The sequence below is a fragment of the Mizuhopecten yessoensis genome, unplaced genomic scaffold, assembly GCF_002113885.1.
Source record: "Mizuhopecten yessoensis strain PY_sf001 unplaced genomic scaffold, ASM211388v2 scaffold8361, whole genome shotgun sequence".
Lineage (NCBI taxonomy): Eukaryota > Metazoa > Mollusca > Bivalvia > Pectinida > Pectinidae > Mizuhopecten > Mizuhopecten yessoensis.
Window position 1 is genome coordinate 71,779 of NW_018407509.1, and position 17,698 is coordinate 89,476.

General features: G+C 36.6%; 1 protein-coding gene across 1 annotated transcript; it reads right to left on the reverse strand.

Annotated features, from left to right (window-relative positions):
* Positions 1-2,873: 2,873 nt before the first annotated feature.
* On the reverse strand, positions 2,874-16,810 carry LOC110455705 (DNA polymerase delta subunit 2-like). The gene is made up of 10 exons (XM_021505998.1): positions 16,529-16,810; positions 14,263-14,384; positions 13,142-13,265; positions 9,333-9,453; positions 8,287-8,482; positions 7,721-7,801; positions 5,204-5,361; positions 4,374-4,501; positions 3,641-3,742; positions 2,874-3,450 (listed from the first exon to the last, which is right to left on the reverse strand). The coding sequence occupies exons 1-10, from the start codon at positions 16,755-16,757 to the stop codon at positions 3,293-3,295; spliced, it is 1,419 nt and encodes a 472-aa protein (XP_021361673.1). The 5' UTR covers positions 16,758-16,810; the 3' UTR covers positions 2,874-3,292.
* Between the last annotated feature and the right edge of the window lie 888 nt (positions 16,811-17,698).

Sequence of the window (17,698 nt, forward strand, 5' to 3'; positions counted from 1 at the left end):
CTTTGCTGGAATTCCGTCTGGTTCCGTGGCTTTATTTACTTGAATGTTTTAAAAGGGTTTGAAGACCCGTTCAAGCTTGTGGGCTCAATCCCTTCTCAGGTAAAGTTGGCAATTAGTCCTAGGTGCATACCGACTGAAACTGTTCGTTCAGTATATCTGCCTTTGATTCTGTAACATTGTAGAAGGGACCATCCGACTTCTTAAGGCGGCAACGTCTTGGGAGTCTTTGCCTTCTCCCTTTCAGTTAGAGCAGAACATCTCGGACATACTGTTGATATCTCCTCAAATAACCTCACCTAGATTATTTTTTCCCGTTGGGTCTTTGGTTTTTTTCTCAAGGCCCAATCCAACTTTTTGCGTTTACTGACAAGTCTTCGATTTTGGTGGCAATCTCAATAAATTCGAATATTGAGATCTCGATTTTTTCGAGATATTGATATTTCGATGACGTGTTACTTGTGACCTTCATGAATGCCATCCATATACTGTCTACTGCAGAGACCAGAAAAGGATATAATATTCAATTTTATCAGCTTCCTTTTCACAATTTCCATATTGGTTCAGGTCCAAAGCTGTGATTGCCTTTAGGTTGCATTGTGAAGAAGTTCAAGAACAGTCAAGGAGGGTAAAATCACTGACTACTACCTAGTGGAGGCAGACTTATCCACTACCAAGATTGTGGGTTGTTATACTACTATATCCATGTAATGACATTTCAGTAAGTTGACATTTAAAATTTGTCCTTCAGAGGTACCACCGCCCACGGTCAGGAGACATGTTCCTCATATGATCTTGGTCACTTAGAAAGTAAACCCTCTGAATTAAAAAACCCAGAAAATATCATTCAATCTAGTAAATTTTATTTCATTTTTTTTTTCATATTTAGAAGAGACAGGTTTCAGACATGAATGGTATCTATTCAAAAGTCATAGAAATATTAATCGAGACATACAATCTGTCTTTATAATCGGTTAACACAAATATTGGACAGGTAATTCAAGGGTTGTTCCCAATACTAAATTACCTGTTTAATAAGTCTGAAAGCATGTACAATTTCTTCAATCAATTATGCAGAAAGCCATGAGAAATATATCAGTATGTGTCAATGTGAAATAACAGACATTCTGTCAACAACCTTAGCAGGTGACAGTGAATATTGTCAACCCGAGAAAACCATTGTCACCCGAGGCGAAACCGAGGGTGACAATGGGTTTTTGAGGGTTGACAATATTCCCTGTCACCTGCTAATGAATGTCATATCTATTTTGTTACACCAAAAGTCAATGTAGCTCAGAAACGGCAGCAAACCTCGATAATGACATCTTGTTTGTTGATAGTCTGCTGTTTACAATCGCTATCGCACCGGCGCTTGATGAAATTGGCTGTTGCCGTCAAACGTTCTTGTGACCATCACGGTGGGGAAACGAAGCGGTGCACGCACATTTTTTGCGCATGTGATATTTTCCACTGTCTCATGGCAATATCAGCTGGGCCCCTTAAAACCAATGTATTTTCGGAGGGTGACAGAGATTTTTGTTTAATTTTCTCCCAACCAATCAAATAGCTAGAAATTCACTTGAGGTGTAACAATATCAATTGTAACATCCTCAATTCTCCAGAGGTTACTCACTCTGTACCTCGGGAATATGTCATAGCAAAGATGAAGGCACACTTTATTTGTTTCGGATAAAAAAGTCTCCCCGATTGCTAGGTTGATACCTGTCCTTTGAAGTTTACAAGAGCAACACCCAACTTTGAAGCCAGTTAATTTTACCGTTATGCATAGCGAAATTCTTTTGATGTACATCAAAGGATCAAACTAGTCTCCTTGTCTGACCCACAAGGTGGTGCACACCGAGCCTTTAATTTTGTCCCGACATATTCCAAGGGTCACGTAAGTGAGCGTTACCTCTGGAGTATCAAAGATTCAATTATAACAGCTTAACAACAGCATCAATAACACTGGTTTGTATTACTTACATACATAGGTATATTGTATGAAACATATTTTGTATATAGTCCACATTATCTATGTGGTTTATGCATCAAACATCTGATGCAATTAACGAAGGTGTAAAACAATACACGTTACCTGTATAACACAATTGCAATACAGACAAAGCAAAGTATCGCTCACCTGGTATAAAACTCACACTTGTAACCTTAAAAGTGATCTAAAATAAAGCTACAGGCAAAATATCAGTATTTATGATCAAAATTCGTTCAAAAGACCCTGTTAATTTTTTTTAAAACATTTCACCCCTGTGATTAAAAGTCAAACAAAGTCATTATGTTGAACACATTGTACAGGCTTTCATCTCAGGATGCAACTTGCAAAGTATAAACATCCTGGGACCCATGGTTATTCATAAGAAGTTGTTAAAATATTTTAAACATATTTGCTCCTTGTGACCTTGAATATGAGTCAAGGTCATACATTTAAACAAACTTGGTAGCCCTTGATCCCAGCATATGCTACTAACTAAATATCATCACCCAGGGCATTTTGGTTATTCAGAAGAAGTTGTGAAAAGTTTTTAACATATTTGACCCCTGTGACCTTGAATATGGGTGAAGGTCATTTATTTGAACAAATTTGTAGCCCTTCATCTCAGCTAGCTACTGGCCAAATATCATCACCCTGTGCATTTTGGTTATTGAGAAGGAGTTGTTTAAAGTTTTTAACATATTTGATTCATGTGACCTTGAAAATAGATGAAGGTCATTTATTTGAACAAACTTGGTAGCCCTTCATCCCAGTTTGCTTCTGGCCAAATATCATCACCCTAGGCCTTTCGGTTATTAAGAAGAAGTCGTTAAAAGTAAAATATTGACGCCGGACGGACGGATGGACGTTGGACGCCGCACCACGGCATAAGCTCACTTGGCACTTCGTGCCAGGTGAGCTAAAAAGGTGAAAGTTTAACTGCGGTGAAAATTTCCCAGTATATAGTTCTACTGATACAGACAGTTACAGGACGGACCACACAACCAAAACCTTCAAACATCAGCTATAACTTTGCTCTGCTGTCCACTTGTATTTTTTGGGATATTGACGAGGCCAGCAAATAACTCACTTTCAGGTCAGACAAGGATGCTGGACGATTAAAACAAAACGTCAAGTTGAAGTCTGTACAGGGTTGCTGTGACTGTTTGTGTGTATTTTAGACACTGTATCTGAACTTGTTACAATGTTTAACAATCCTGGTTTGTAACACAGACATATAACAGTTTACTGTATGAGGTATGTAAGACAAAAAAGTCTATTGTCAAGGTTTCCAAACTGTCAATGTCACTTGTCCACATCAGGACTCCCCTTTGCTGGTTCGGGAAAGTCTGTGTTAAACTCCAAAGCTTGACACTCCAGAGTTCTCAGGTTAATGAGCACACATGTACTGGTCTGGCAAAACCTGGGTATGCTGACGAGCAGTACCTGCTGGCCTGACGAACCTGTAACAGGAAAGGATGATATTTGCCCAACATTTGTAGAGGTTCACCAATGCTATTGAAAACAAATTACTTCTAATTGATCTTTAAAATAATGAATTAACATTTCACATTGATCAAATCCTGAAGCTAACATTCTTATTCAGTTTGCGTTCAAAGGGAGGTAACTGTATCAGTATGACCGACATCTTACCTTTATGTAGTCTGCAGCCGTAAGATGACTGGTTTCCAGCAAAATAAATATGTGGGCATTCTTTTATTATGAACGGATCTTCTTTGTAGTATGGGTAGCAACCTTAAATATACACATACAAAATTATCTATGGCTGCACCATGTGTTTCTAAATCTAGGTGATGAAACAGCTTTGTCATAAAAAATACTGATGCAGCTTTTCAAAAAAAAAGAAAAGAAAAGTATTCTGACATGATGATTCAAAATAGACAGGTTGTGTAGCATAATGATTAAACATATTAATTAATAAGGACAAACCAAGTAAACTGTATTTTTTTTGTTATCTTAATACATGAAATGGTAGTCCTGAGCAATTGATGTCTTTCGACATTAATCTCTTTTAATCCCATGATTTCCTGCCGTTATTAATGATGTTATATTCTTAACATCATCTTAATTCTAGATAATTTTATTCTCGGGACCAAAAAATTGATTTTTTTTTTATCATAAATTTAGCTTTTATATATCAATGCTTTTTTTAAAAATGACAAAATATTATTTGATTTTTTTTATCCCTTTTTTCCTCCTTTCGTTTTGGTACAAACAGCAATCCGTAGGAACCTCAAATTCTTTTCATGCGGCCATCTATCAAGTTAGAAACGAAAAATCTTCCATTACCTGTTCTGTTTTCATTATCAAATTATATAACTCACCATCTTGTGACAACTGATCAAACGTCAAACCCCTCACTTACCTAGTGTGTCTGGAGCTGTAGGTGCTAGATGACCCCACCTTAAACATTTTTCTAAAATATCGACGGGATCTTCGTTTGTGCTGTATTTCATTATGTCATGAATCGGCTGACCAGAGGTACCCAGGATACTGAAATCAGAAATTATGTACAATAAATATTTTGACTTTTTTTAACATTGTTGCACAATAACTAGCTTAAACCAATTTTCCGACTGCAAAAGACTTGGAAACTGTAATACATTATTGAGTATTATAATAACAGGTGGAAGGGAAAATAGTATAATTGAAAGAAAATGGAGTGAAGTTTGATTTAATGTTGTATGAAAGAAATTAGTATTTTAACTAATGATTATGAATTATTATTGCCAATATCTTGAATATTGGGTTTTCAAGCTACACATTTTTAGTAAAAGGAAATGTCAACACAAATAAATTCTGGTGTTTTACTTACACCTATGGCTGTTTTTTTCATACCTTAATGGCCATGGATTTCAATATATACAACGGATGAGTCAATTTTAACATCGTTACACATGTATCACACAGCTTGAACCATGCGATCAAATGAAGGATACTCACATATTAACCTGATATAATACATGTATTAATTGCTTGGTTGGCAGCAAATTCACTTTGCACGTTTTTAAACTCCATCTCAACACACACACACCTATTCCCCACCCTTAAACCTTTAAATTTGAATTTTATTTGAATTTCCCTTTTTCAAGAAATAAAATGTTATCAAACTCCTTCCCATCTCATACATGAAGGACCACTATTATTTAGGTACAGGTCCTTGTGAGAACTGATGGTAAAATGACTGGCTGTTACCTGACTCCGTCCACCCTACAGTGGTAAGGGTTGGTGGTCGTGTGGAAGGTGGTGTAACAGGACGCCTGGGGGAACATACACTTGTGCAGGGGCTGCTGAGGGAGGATGTAGTTAGCCGGGTCAAACTGTCCCGACATCAGGTCAACGTCCACACACGACTGTAACGCCACAGAAAATATCCCAGGTTATCAATCGAAATTACCCGCAGAACCTTGTTGGTCTACACAGCCTCTTGTTTCAAATTACAATATAAGTTCAGTTAGTACATGTACATGCACTCAGAGCATTCTAGGTCACTTTTGCCTTCGCTGGTTAATTCCATATTCCCCCCAGTGTTAATTTTGCCATTCATATGTAATTACTATGTACATGCACAGTATGTTGTTCTTATATATATTCGCCGTCATGATAATTTCGCCTCATTACAGAAAACTAAAGCACATGAGAGCCCAACAGCTGCGAACATTTTCTAGCATAAAATATGTATACATGCATAAAAAAAAATTCTACAGTCCAGATTTCAAATTTCAAGAGTGAGGTAGATGTTCCATATTTTGTTTTTCATGTTTAAGTAACTTATTCAAGTTCATTTTGTATTCCATGTATAAAGTCTATGACTAAGTGTTTAACACTTTTTCCTTTTTCGTTTTTTTGTGTGTGCATTCTCAAGAAATGTTTAATAAAGTTAGCATAAACACATCAGAACATTATTCATATTCAAATACTTTTAAAAATATTAATATTTTGGGCTCTGAAGGATCCCTGTCCTACTGCCAACAAAACACTATAGTTTTTCAGTAACCTCTCCTTAATGTCATTTCAGATGTAGCGTGACCTGGCCAGGGTATTTGATACCAATGACAAGGAAGCTGATGACACCGTGGGTAATTAGAGTGATAGTATAATGATCATATGTCCATAGTTCAAATTCTGGTCTGGTTGTATTTTTACACTCAGAAAACTGTTGTTGATTGATATTTTTTCAGGACAGTTTGCACTTCCTGGTATAAATTTCTTGTCCAAAAATATTTATCAAAGCTATAGCCATGCTGGGGAAAAACAATCTTATGCATAGTTATAGTTTATTGTGCAGGGATCCTTCTACCTATCTTTGCTTCCCCCCATAACAAGAGGCCCAATGGGCCTGAATCGCTCACCTGGTATTAATCTCACACTCGTTATCTTAAAAGTGGACTAAAATACAACTACAGGTAGAATATCATTGTTTGATTCATAGGAACCTATTAAAAGATTTAAACATATGAAGCCAACCCAGCATGCTTCTAGGAAAATATCATTACCCTGTACCTTTTGGTTATACAGAACAAACTATGTATTTCAAGATTTAAACATATATCGACCACTGTGACCTTGAATATGGGCAAAGGTCATTCATTTGAACAAACTTGGTAGCCCTTCATCTCAGCATGTTACTGGCCAAATATCATCACCCTATGCCTCTTGGTTATTTGTCCCCTGTGACCTTGAATATAAGTCAAGGTCATTTATTTAAACAAACTTGGTAGCCCTTTATTCCAGCATGTTTCTGGCCAAATATCATAACCCTTGGTGTCTCAGTTATTCAGAAGAAGTTGTTTAAAGGTTGTAAACATACTTGACCCCTGTGACCTTGAATGTAAATCAAGGTCATTTATTTGAAAAAACTTGGTAGCCCTTCATTCCAGCATGTTTCTGGCCAAATATCATCACCCTTGGTGTCTCAGTTATTCAGAAGAAGTTGTTTAAAGGTTGTAAACATACTTGACCCCTGTGACCTTGAATGTAAATCAAGGTCATTTATTTGAAAAAACTTGGTAGCCCTTCATCCCAGCATGTTACTGGCCAAATATCATCACCCTAGGCCTCTTGGTTATTCAGAAGAAGTTGTTTAAATGTTTTTAACATATTTGAACCCCGTGACCTTGAATATGATTCAAATTCATTTATTTGAACAAACTTGGTAGCCCTTCATCCCAGCATGTTACTGGCCAAATATCATCACCCTATGCCTCTTGGTTATTTGACCCCTGTGACCTTGAATATAAGTCAAGGTCATTTATTTAAACAAACTTGGTAGCCCTTTATTCCAGCATGTTTCTGGCCAAATATCATCACCCTTGGTGTCTCAGTTATTCAAAAGAAGTTGTTTAAAGGTTGTAAACATACTTGACCCCTGTGACCTTGAATGTAAATCAAGGTCATTTATTTGAAAAAACTTGGTAGCCCTTCATCCCGGCATGTTACTGGCCAAATATCATCACCCTAGGCCTTTTGGTTATTCAAGATTTTAACATATTTGACCCCTGTGACCTTGAAAATAAATGAAGGTCATTTATTTGAACAAACTTGGTAGCCCTTCATCCCGGCATGCTTCTGGCCAAATATCATCACCCTAGGCCTTTTCGTTACTGAGAAGACGCCGCACCATGCCATAAGCAGCTAAAAATTGATTAGATTATTGACTGATGACTATTTAAGGATATTAACACCCCTGATCTGACAAAATATCATACTTACAGTCAACTGGGTAAAAGAGTCATCCAAATCCTTGACTGCATTTATACTGCCAGCCGCCGTCTTTTTGGTGAGATATTTAGCCTGTAATCATTCAATACATATTTTCACTGTGATCACTCCTTTAAATCATAGTATGGATATATCCAATAATGAATTTATCCAATGGAGATACATGTACAACTTATATATCAGATTAAGCATTTTTATTTTCATTTTCTTCTGATTTCATAAACCCAATATTTTCAAATACTGTCAAAACATTGAAAATACACAACAAAAGTTCCAGAGAGCCTGTATTGCTTAACTGGATTTTTAATCAATCAGGTCAAAATATTTTCATAAATAGGAAAAATATAAATCCCATATTGGGATATATCTGTACCAAGGGAGGCAACACACTTCCTTTATATAAAATATCATTTCCTCATCCCAAGGATCTTTTCATAAAAAATTCAGTTGAAAATATCAACTGGTCAAGAGCATGAAGCTAATAATGAAGGAAAATCACTGAATAATATTTTTAAACATCCAATTAACAAAACGGTAATTTTTTTCAAATGTTATACCTTATTGATACTGTCTTTGTCTTGTGTGTCCTGGCTGAGTGAGTTTCCGGCAACAATGACCCTAACGATGTTGGCCGAGTCCTCCTGCTGTCCGGCGTCTCCAAGCTGACCGGTCACCAAGTCAACAAACAGCTGGAGAGGAAACATTTTCTCGTGATTCCCGCCTGCCTCTATCCCCGAGATCAACGCTATATACCTGTAAAGAAATCAATGATATATATGGTCCAGTTTTTTGACACATTTCTTTTTTGCTTAGTTTTACTGCTGCACCTAGCTAAAAAGTGTCTTATTTTTCCAAAATGACCAAAATGAGGAACATATTCCGAATTTCAATACAAATAATGCTATATATTTCCTTATTCATGAAGGCACAGGCTGATGTAAAATTAAGGTAACAAAAACACTGTTGAATACCAAAAACAGGTATCTTCCCTTCGGGTATTCAATCAATAGTTTCCCAAAACCTTTGTATACATTTTTCTAATTTTTCAAATAAAAAAAAAAGATAAAAAGATGCATGTTATCATATGAAACAAAAAGCCTTTTTCGAGAATGTGGATAAGATTAACAGACATTTGATTTTCTAAAGGAAATTCATTAACACAAGATTTCCCATATGAAAGTATACTGAAGTTCGTAAGGAAAACTTTCCTTACTTTTCAAAAGTTTCCACTTAACTCCAATAATATTTTCCCATGGAACAAGCCATTCGGATTGATATGTCTTGCCTGTGCCCCGCTTTGACCATCAATGCACATATCAGAGAAACTAACTTAAACGCAAAAACTTAATGTTGATGGAGATGCTGGCAAAGTCAATGGACCATAAAAGGTAGGCCGCATGCAGCATTTGATGCATGGGTTGAGATGTACTAACTAAGATGCATCTTACTTTTAGTGAAACTAACTTAAATGCAAAAATGCAAAAACTTTATGTCGATGCCGTCGGAAAGCAACACCTTAGTCTAGTGTCCGCTACTTCGTGGCGGCCAGACAAAAATCGACGAATGTTTGTGAAAACGATTGCTTCAAGTCTGGAGTGCTTACTTGTCTTGTTTTAGTGCAGGCCTAGGGACTTGAGCAGGTAGTTCCTGGAAGCAGTAATCTTCAACATGGAATTTTCCTTGATCATCCTCTGGCTCAATACCATACACTGCCATAATGACTCCTGTGGATTTAAAAATAGACTGAAAATGTACCCATATAAGGGCCTATATAGATAAAAACTACACTTTCATAAGGACCAGCTTTAGCAGTGATGGACCTTAATACAAGTTTCTATCAAGTGACCATTAATTTAATTATAAACATACTCGTTCACTGTTGCCTGCTTGATGAGCTCCACAATTTTTTTAAGTTCCTTTTAAGTTTTATTTCACAAAGAATATCAATATATATACTTGCAAGCACATTTAATGGGTTTTGGAAACAACATTTTTTTTTTATATGACCCACAAATTAACTCTCGTAAGTATAGCTCTGCTCATGTGTTTGTATCAAGGAACGGAAACTGACATGGCCAAGCTATATATGCAAAGCAAGCTATCCCGCTTTTGTGACGGAGAGTGCAAAGAAACTAAACTGGGAGGGTTGAATACCTTAATAGAGGTAAGTAAAGTAGTTTGCTCAGAATGCAGCAGACACGTTGTGTATTCCTGTTTGATTCCAACGTTCCATAGTTGTTGCTCGACACACTGACTGGTAATTTATAAGTAAATGATCACGCTACTTAACTCATTCACCCCTGAAGACACATTTAAACTCTTCCAATTCAAAGATTGGAATATTTCATTATGAAATTTCAGGGGTGAATGAGTTAACATGCAGTGATATTCATAGTGTGACAGTTACCCAACCTTATAGCCTGTTGTTGAGTGCTTTACACAGAGATATCAGATTGAGCATCGGTTGAACTGTATTTACTGTAAATCTGGTCCTATAATTGAATTGCGTGTGCATGTGTATCTGAGAAGACAGATTTCCTGTGAATCTTTGGGATCACGGATTAACCCTTTCACGCCTGTAGACCACAATAGATTCATCCAGAACAATGCATGGTAGAGTCTACTAAAGTTACATAGGGTTGAAAGGGTTAAGAAAATCTAATAATCCCAACTAAAGTGTAAGCCGAGGTTTGGATGTTACAGAAACTTAGCCCGAGACTGGGATAACCCGATATTTGCTCAGTTATTTTTTTCTCTCACACCTTTTAGTCCAAAAAATCTATTTGATTTCGCTGAAGTCTACAACAAGAACCAACCTGGGGCCTCAACAAAATAAAGCCTATTGTCTACTAAAGCTACATTTAAATGCATCCTTGCAAAGAAAACAACGAATATAAGATTTTATTATATTTTTTCTACAACATCGGGAATAACAACATCACAACATTAAATGTGACGACAAAACAGAATAGTTATAATGCGGATTATCAACTTCAATCTGTTATCGCACGGATGACGCATCGCTGTGGGGGGGGGGGGGGGGGGGTTTNTGGGATAACCTTGCCTGGGATGCGAAAAATGTACATGTGTTTGAACTACAAATATGGATATTATGACTACAGGATTCTGCATCATTGTGTTTTGACCAAGTTTAACAAATGATGTTAAACAGTTCGTTGAGTCCGCTGATGCTGGAATATCAAATTTACAAATGTCACAGTCATACAGAACTCCGGTATAACATTTAGAGTAATAATATTAAAATACTATTTGTAGGTTATGTTTACACAAAATGTTGATGGAACTGCTGAAATCTCAAGGGAATCAGTCAAGGTCATATGCATGGCTGTAGCCTTGGCAGAATGAAACTGATTTTGTGATGAGGGAGGGAGGGGGAAAGGGGGTGGAGGGTTTAATTTGCAAATTGAAACTGGGGTCAAGGGGTGGTGCCAGAATAGGGGTTTAGGGGGGTTTTGGCCCCCAGAAGCCATACAATTGTAAGCTTTAAGCATGACAGGGCCAGGAAAGGTTAGTTAGCAGCTGAACGATACCATAAATTCACGGGTTGTAGGGTGGAGTGGACCAAAAGGTTAGCTGTTTTGACTGAATTTTGTCTTATTTTGTCGAGTTGCATTTTTTAACAAAGTGGTTTTTGTGCAATAATTGTCTCATGGTGTGGTTTGAACCATATCATGACATGTTTACACACCATTTGGTAATTCCATAAAGTGGCCGTAATTTGTTGTTGCTGCCAAAAGGAAAACTATGTCATAAATCGAAACAAAATAAAAATAAAAATAAAATTTGAAACATTACTGTTAAAGACAATAAGACTGTCAAGTTGTTACATTTTCCAAGGTCTATCAAGAAACATCGGGATAAAATTCTACGAACTCCAGCATTATGAGCAAGAACCCATGTTTTGTTGTGATGGAATTGTGATGCGACAGACGATGCGATCAATTCGACATTTTTCGAGGAAAACGAGCATGGCACGCATATATTGAAACGCCAGCCAAGAAACAGACTTTCCACTCAAGAAAAATATGTCCATATCAACCAAGTAGACAGCATTGTCATGCATATCTCTTTGTTTTCCGTATATTTAATCATTTATATGACGGATACCCTGTTCCTGGGTTTGAAATATAAGGCAATAGTCCCTTTAATACCTACTACTTGATGTAATGCTACATATATGGACTAGTGTACCTGTACCCTACTTTGGGATATATTGGATGTGGGTATATGTTGGTTTATTTGGCGCTTGCAATGAATGAGCCAACATTTAACATGCCATAAATCTCACAATACCAAAAATATGTCCTCACAACGACCAGATGTTGTTACATTGTCTTCAATAAATAAATGTGTGTTTTCATCTGAAGGTGTTATAATTTTAAATGTTTTCATCATATGCATTGTTGTGTTAGTTGTGTCCAAGGATATACAGTTAGTTGCTAGGGATTAACAACATACAGGTAGGTACCCAGTAATCTTATAAGTTATAATGTTCTTTTCTGTACATGTACAGCCATGCCGGTCCGATGGACATGTCCGGTAATATTTACTTCCGGTCCAGCAATCACTATCGTAATTTGGACCAAATGTCCGGCATACGTTTTCTACCATAGAGTCGTCTCGAGTCATATCACTTGAGCATTTTAAATGTTCCTGTAATATTCAATGCAGTCAAGCGCTGCAGTAACCTGTATTGGCATTGATGGAGTGAAGAATTATGCTTCAATACGAGACTGGGCTGAAACCCCAGGAAACCACTGCCAAAAATATACCCAGTTAATTTTTTTAATTTAGTTATTGTACACATCAAACAAGTTTTGCAAGTTTCTTTTTCTTTTTCTATGGACTGGTAATTATAAGTATTTCATGCTATTAAACCTGACCGAAAATGTCCTGTAAAATTTGTTCCGATCCGACAAGATAGTTACCTGACCGAATGTGTAAGAAAATTTGTATTTCGCATGGACTGAAAGGGTACAGTATATTTATGAAATTTGAAAATAGCTCGGTCCATGATCACATGCGTGTTTTCAGTAAACTACTGAACAAAGACTTATAGATATAAATGAAGGAGTCATGTTATTCAGGTGTACAGTACAACTACCCTAACACAATGGAATGACGGAGCTACTACACAACTAAAGGCATCGAAAATGTCCTACTCTAATCTATCATTCTTCAAGGTTTCCGACGATTGCCAATCTTTATTGATTTATCCGCTTTTCAATTTTGGCATTGATTAATAGTTGATTATAAAATGTATATTTTTTTACAAATTTCTAATCATTTTTTATCATCACCTCATCAAAAGTTGTTTACTGACAGAAATTTTCAGAGGAAGAGACAATGGTTTCCCCCCGATTTTATTTCAGTAATACTTTTCATTCTTACCTGTAACCGAAGTGGGAGTATCTATTTTACCCAGCAGTATAATTCTTTGTAATTCATCTTCCAGGATAAGTTTGTCTGTGTCGTTCACGAACCGGGTTCTCAATGGTTGGGGCATCAGGTTATGCTGAATAACAAAAGTAACAGGACTAAATTCAAGTCTAGTTGCAGTGACACAAACGTTTAGGGGTGTCACAATACGCCAAGAGTGTATCACAATACGCCAAGAGTGTATCACAATATATTGCAATACAGAATGAATATATATTGTGATACGTATCCCGATATATATATTGCCAAAGGAAAGATGTGCTTGATTTTATGATAAGTTGTTGTCAGAATATAATATGGATCACATCAATTTTAAGATTTTTGTCAAACCAACCATTGATTACAAAATTTGAACTATTTCCCACCACTTTCAAAAGTCTGTTTTATGCTTATTGGAATATCTTTTAGCATTTATTTTGAAAGCAAAATGTCTGTCTCCCTTTATTAACCAGGGCAGCTTTCGATTATCAGGTTTCAAACGGTTGAGCCGGTAGGACCAAAGTTGTTCGTTAATAGAATACAGCTGTCCAACCTAGTAATTGTAATCTGATGACGCTTTTATGCGAGTCTTGACGAAGCCTTCCAAAGCCTACATAAACATTTGCAGGTCCGCCATGATTTATAACCGAAAATCGAACAGGCCCCAGTAAACCTTACATTTGCTTTGCACTTATTCAACATTTGGCCTGGACGTGAAAGTCACGGTAGCCTAATTATTTTGAGCCACAGTAACCAAGTGCTTAAAGCATTCGACTGTCTATATAATCAACAGCCCTCTACTACTGGGTCACAGGTTTGAGCCCTACGTGTGACAGCCGCCAAGTACTGGCCTCAAGTCATTAGTGTTTCTCCTGGTTCTCATGTTTTCCTCTGCCACCAAAACCTTTCTTCTCATTACTCATTAGATGGCTATAGCTGTTCATAGGATGTAAATCACAAACAAATCAAATTTCGCGAAAGGAAGGCATATTAACCCTTTGATCCCTATGTAACTTTAGTAGACTCTACCATGCATTGATATGGAGGGGTTCATTTATGGTCTACAGTGGTGAAAGGGTTTTACGTTTACGTACCTCCTCACTGATCTCCTTCAAAATACTGGGCTGAAGTTCCATGTGTTTGAACAGTGTTCCAATAATTACACATTTTTCATTATTTTGAAGCTCGTGAAGTTTCTTCACATTTACATCTTTCCCTGTGAAAATTGATAAAAAATAACAAAAACATTACATAGCTAGATCTGCAAGCTTAAAAATTTCAACGAATAATATGCATTATGATAATTTATCACTGTAATATATATGTTTCATTAAACTTAACGACATCCACAACCAGTCGGTATTCAGCTATATACATCTATAGCTACATTTACATCATGAAGACCACATTCATGAACAAGTTTGGAACCCGGGCTTCGACTATTCTAGATCCGAGACTGTCTTTTTTAATGTAAGGCCCCTTGTAATTGGCATGTTAATGGCTGATTGATTTTGTTCTTCCACTTTTCAATTAGTTTATGAAAAATTGTGATGATCTCGTTTATTGTTAATTATGTCAACTTTTGGTTAGACACTTCTATGTGCAGTGATGTTTTTTGCGGCATTTTATCTGTACAATGTTTCAAAGACTTCAAACGTAGTTCAGATATATACCTAAACATTGTTCAATAGCTGAACTGAAATCCAAAATTTGAACTATTTATATAGAAAAGGTAAAGGTACAGCGCATTCAACCACAAAGTACAAAGGAATTTCACAAACAGTCGTAAATGTGGGAATTCAACCAATATCTCTTTCATATATTTATGTAATGCAAGACAACTGAATTATGTCGGAATTAAGTACAATATCAGATATGTGTATCAATAAAGGAAAATGAGAAAAAAATATTTTCTTACTAGCAAAACAGATATTCCAGTGATGTGATAAATACCCCAGAGACACGCTCTATTAGTAGAGGCGTCACGATTCAACGCGATGCACTTGTACCGCGATTATTTATGTTCGATTCGATTCACGATATGTTTTTCCAGATTTTCGATACGTCACAATCTGAATATTAGTGTATGCCGCTTCAGCCGAAACGTCTGTGAGACCTTCAATTCCATTGGCTGATCTCTAAACCCTCAGCCAATCTGCTGCGAGGATTCAAATTCTTTAACCTTGGGTACTTATAAACCACTAACCACCCAGTGACTAGGGACACATGAACCAAGTCTTGGGATTACTCTTCTCAGAGGGAGAATAGTGTAGCAGGACGGAAGAGTAACATATACAGAAAAGTACTGCCTTCTCAAGCAATTTGGTATAACCCTGGGATGTGTCTTATAGTTAAGCCACATACATATTGGGTATGGTCACTGGCTGGATGAATGCCTACGTTACACATATATATATTCAAAAGAGGTATTAAATTTAAAAAGTCTGGTGTCAGGGCTAGTACGGTCTACTGAATGTAAGGTGTTCTAGTGTCAACATTTAGACAGCAGAGGCGAGGTCAATTTAAGGTCATTCCAATATATGGCTGCCACACCAAACTGTATATCAAATTCAATGCATTCCATAAGCATTATACATTCCCTGTCACAAAAAAACCCTCCAATATTTCTTTAACATAATTGAGGTTCATGCACACTAAATTTCAGAAAAAATATTCAACAACTAATGAAAAAACTCAATTTTTATATGTTTATTTTCCAAGCTGAATAAAAGTCACAATTCAGAAAGAAATCCATTTAAACTTGTAAATATCATAAGGTTGGATGTCCACATAGATGCATTTGCCGAGAAAAATGTAAGAAAATGTGTCAAATCTCCTGAATAATGGCATATATTTCCCCTGAATAAATCACAACTGAGCACAAAGCGAACAAGGCTGACCGAGGTTGGAAAAAAGCATGCAAAGCAAGTGAGTTTTTACCTACAGGTACACCATTCACTACAGGTTCTCACTCAGGTAATATGGCTTGACTTGTATCAAATGTCTTGTTAGCTTTATGAATTATTGTAAAATATCCAATCAGAATTCTATACATGTCATCATTTCATTATTCATTGCAATTTTGCGCCATTCAAATTCCGCATTTAGTTACTTTTCAGACAAAATCAGAAATATTTTCGACAAATCGTTTCTGCAAAGGTAATTATTGACATTGTTCTTGACATGAGTATATACGAAGCGACTTCCGTACTTTATTCATTTTGAGAAAAGTTATGACTTTGAGCCCATTACAAATATATATACACATGACGCCGTATGAAATACCTTGACGATACTATTTGTATATATGTGTTTGTCAAGTTTTATACCAGCTTTATAAAAATATTGTTGATATATTACCCCATTTATTTCTGGCTGCCTTCTCCAGTTTTCCTCTCATCATCCACAATCTTTCCGCATACAAGTGTGCATACTGGCGGGCGAAGTTCTTATCTTTCAGGAGAAACCTTTCAGATTTGTCTTCGTACTGGCTGTCAGCCCGTTGAAATTCAACATCTTCGCTCTCCTGTGTAGGCTCATGCAGGAAGTCTCCAACGTTACCTGGTTTGGGGTTTGACGAGTAATACATAACGTAATGAAAGTGTTTCCGTAAATGGTCTCGTTCCCGCGAAAAGGCAATGTTTCAGCATATCCGTAAAGGGAGGTCACTCTTATCATTCAATGTCTACTTTCGGTTTGCCGTGGTAAAAGAAAAGACCACTTCTTATGCATTATAATAACAAGTTAATCAATCCAAACGTATTATCAGAAGTTTGATAACTAGTTTGTTCAACAAGCAGAGCATAGGGGTTCGTTACAAATGATATATGCGTGTTGTGATCCATATCAGTATAGCATATATGCGTAAGTAGAGAAAGAAAAAATGGAAAAAAAAAAAAGAAATTAATAATTCCTTTTAAGCCAAAACTCGTCTACACACTTCCATCAACATGCCATCAAGTGAACGAACATTTCATGCCAGGAACATTTATTGATCCGCTCCCGGATAGACTAAAATATTATTATTTATTTAGCAATTATTCTCTTGCTACTTATGACCTTGACCTTGAGGACACAATCTTATGTCAAGGCTGCAAAAAAAACCCTACTTGAGCACTAACTGGTAACAATGCTGAAGCTAATGGGTATTATGTTATATATATTGCCCCAATACCAATTTAGTAGTCCATGCTCTATGACCTTGAATATATGTTGTGTCAAGGTCATGACTATCCTGGCATTATTATTTGTAGTATGATCAAAATCCAGTAAAGGGATAAAGAGCAATGGCAAAGACGACTACTTTTTAGATGTCAAAGCCCCCGTCCTTAACTTTGGAAATCTTACTGTATAGGTCAAGGCCATGACATATCCTTTGGTCAGCAATGGTGTGAAGTATCGTAAAGATTGGATGCAACAGTACAGAGTTATAAACTAAACACAGACAATGGCAGGATGGAAGGAACTTACCACTATATGCCCCATGTAAATGGGGACACATAAACAGAATTCAAAGATATAATGATTGTT

What these genes read in the sequence shown, in the direction of transcription:
- LOC110455705 (XM_021505998.1), bottom strand. Translation starts at nt 16,757, where the DNA reads ATGTATTACTCGTCAAACCCCAAACCAGGTAACGTTGGAGACTTCCTG. An exon ending in GGCAGCCAGAAATAAATGGG is followed by an intron (nt 14,385 to 16,528) that starts GTAATATATCAA and finishes CAATTTTCACAG; the next exon opens with GGAAAGATGTAAATGTGAAG. An exon ending in ACTCTTTTACCCAGTTGACT is followed by an intron (nt 5,362 to 7,720) that starts GTAAGTATGATA and finishes GTGGCGTTACAG; the next exon opens with TCGTGTGTGGACGTTGACCT.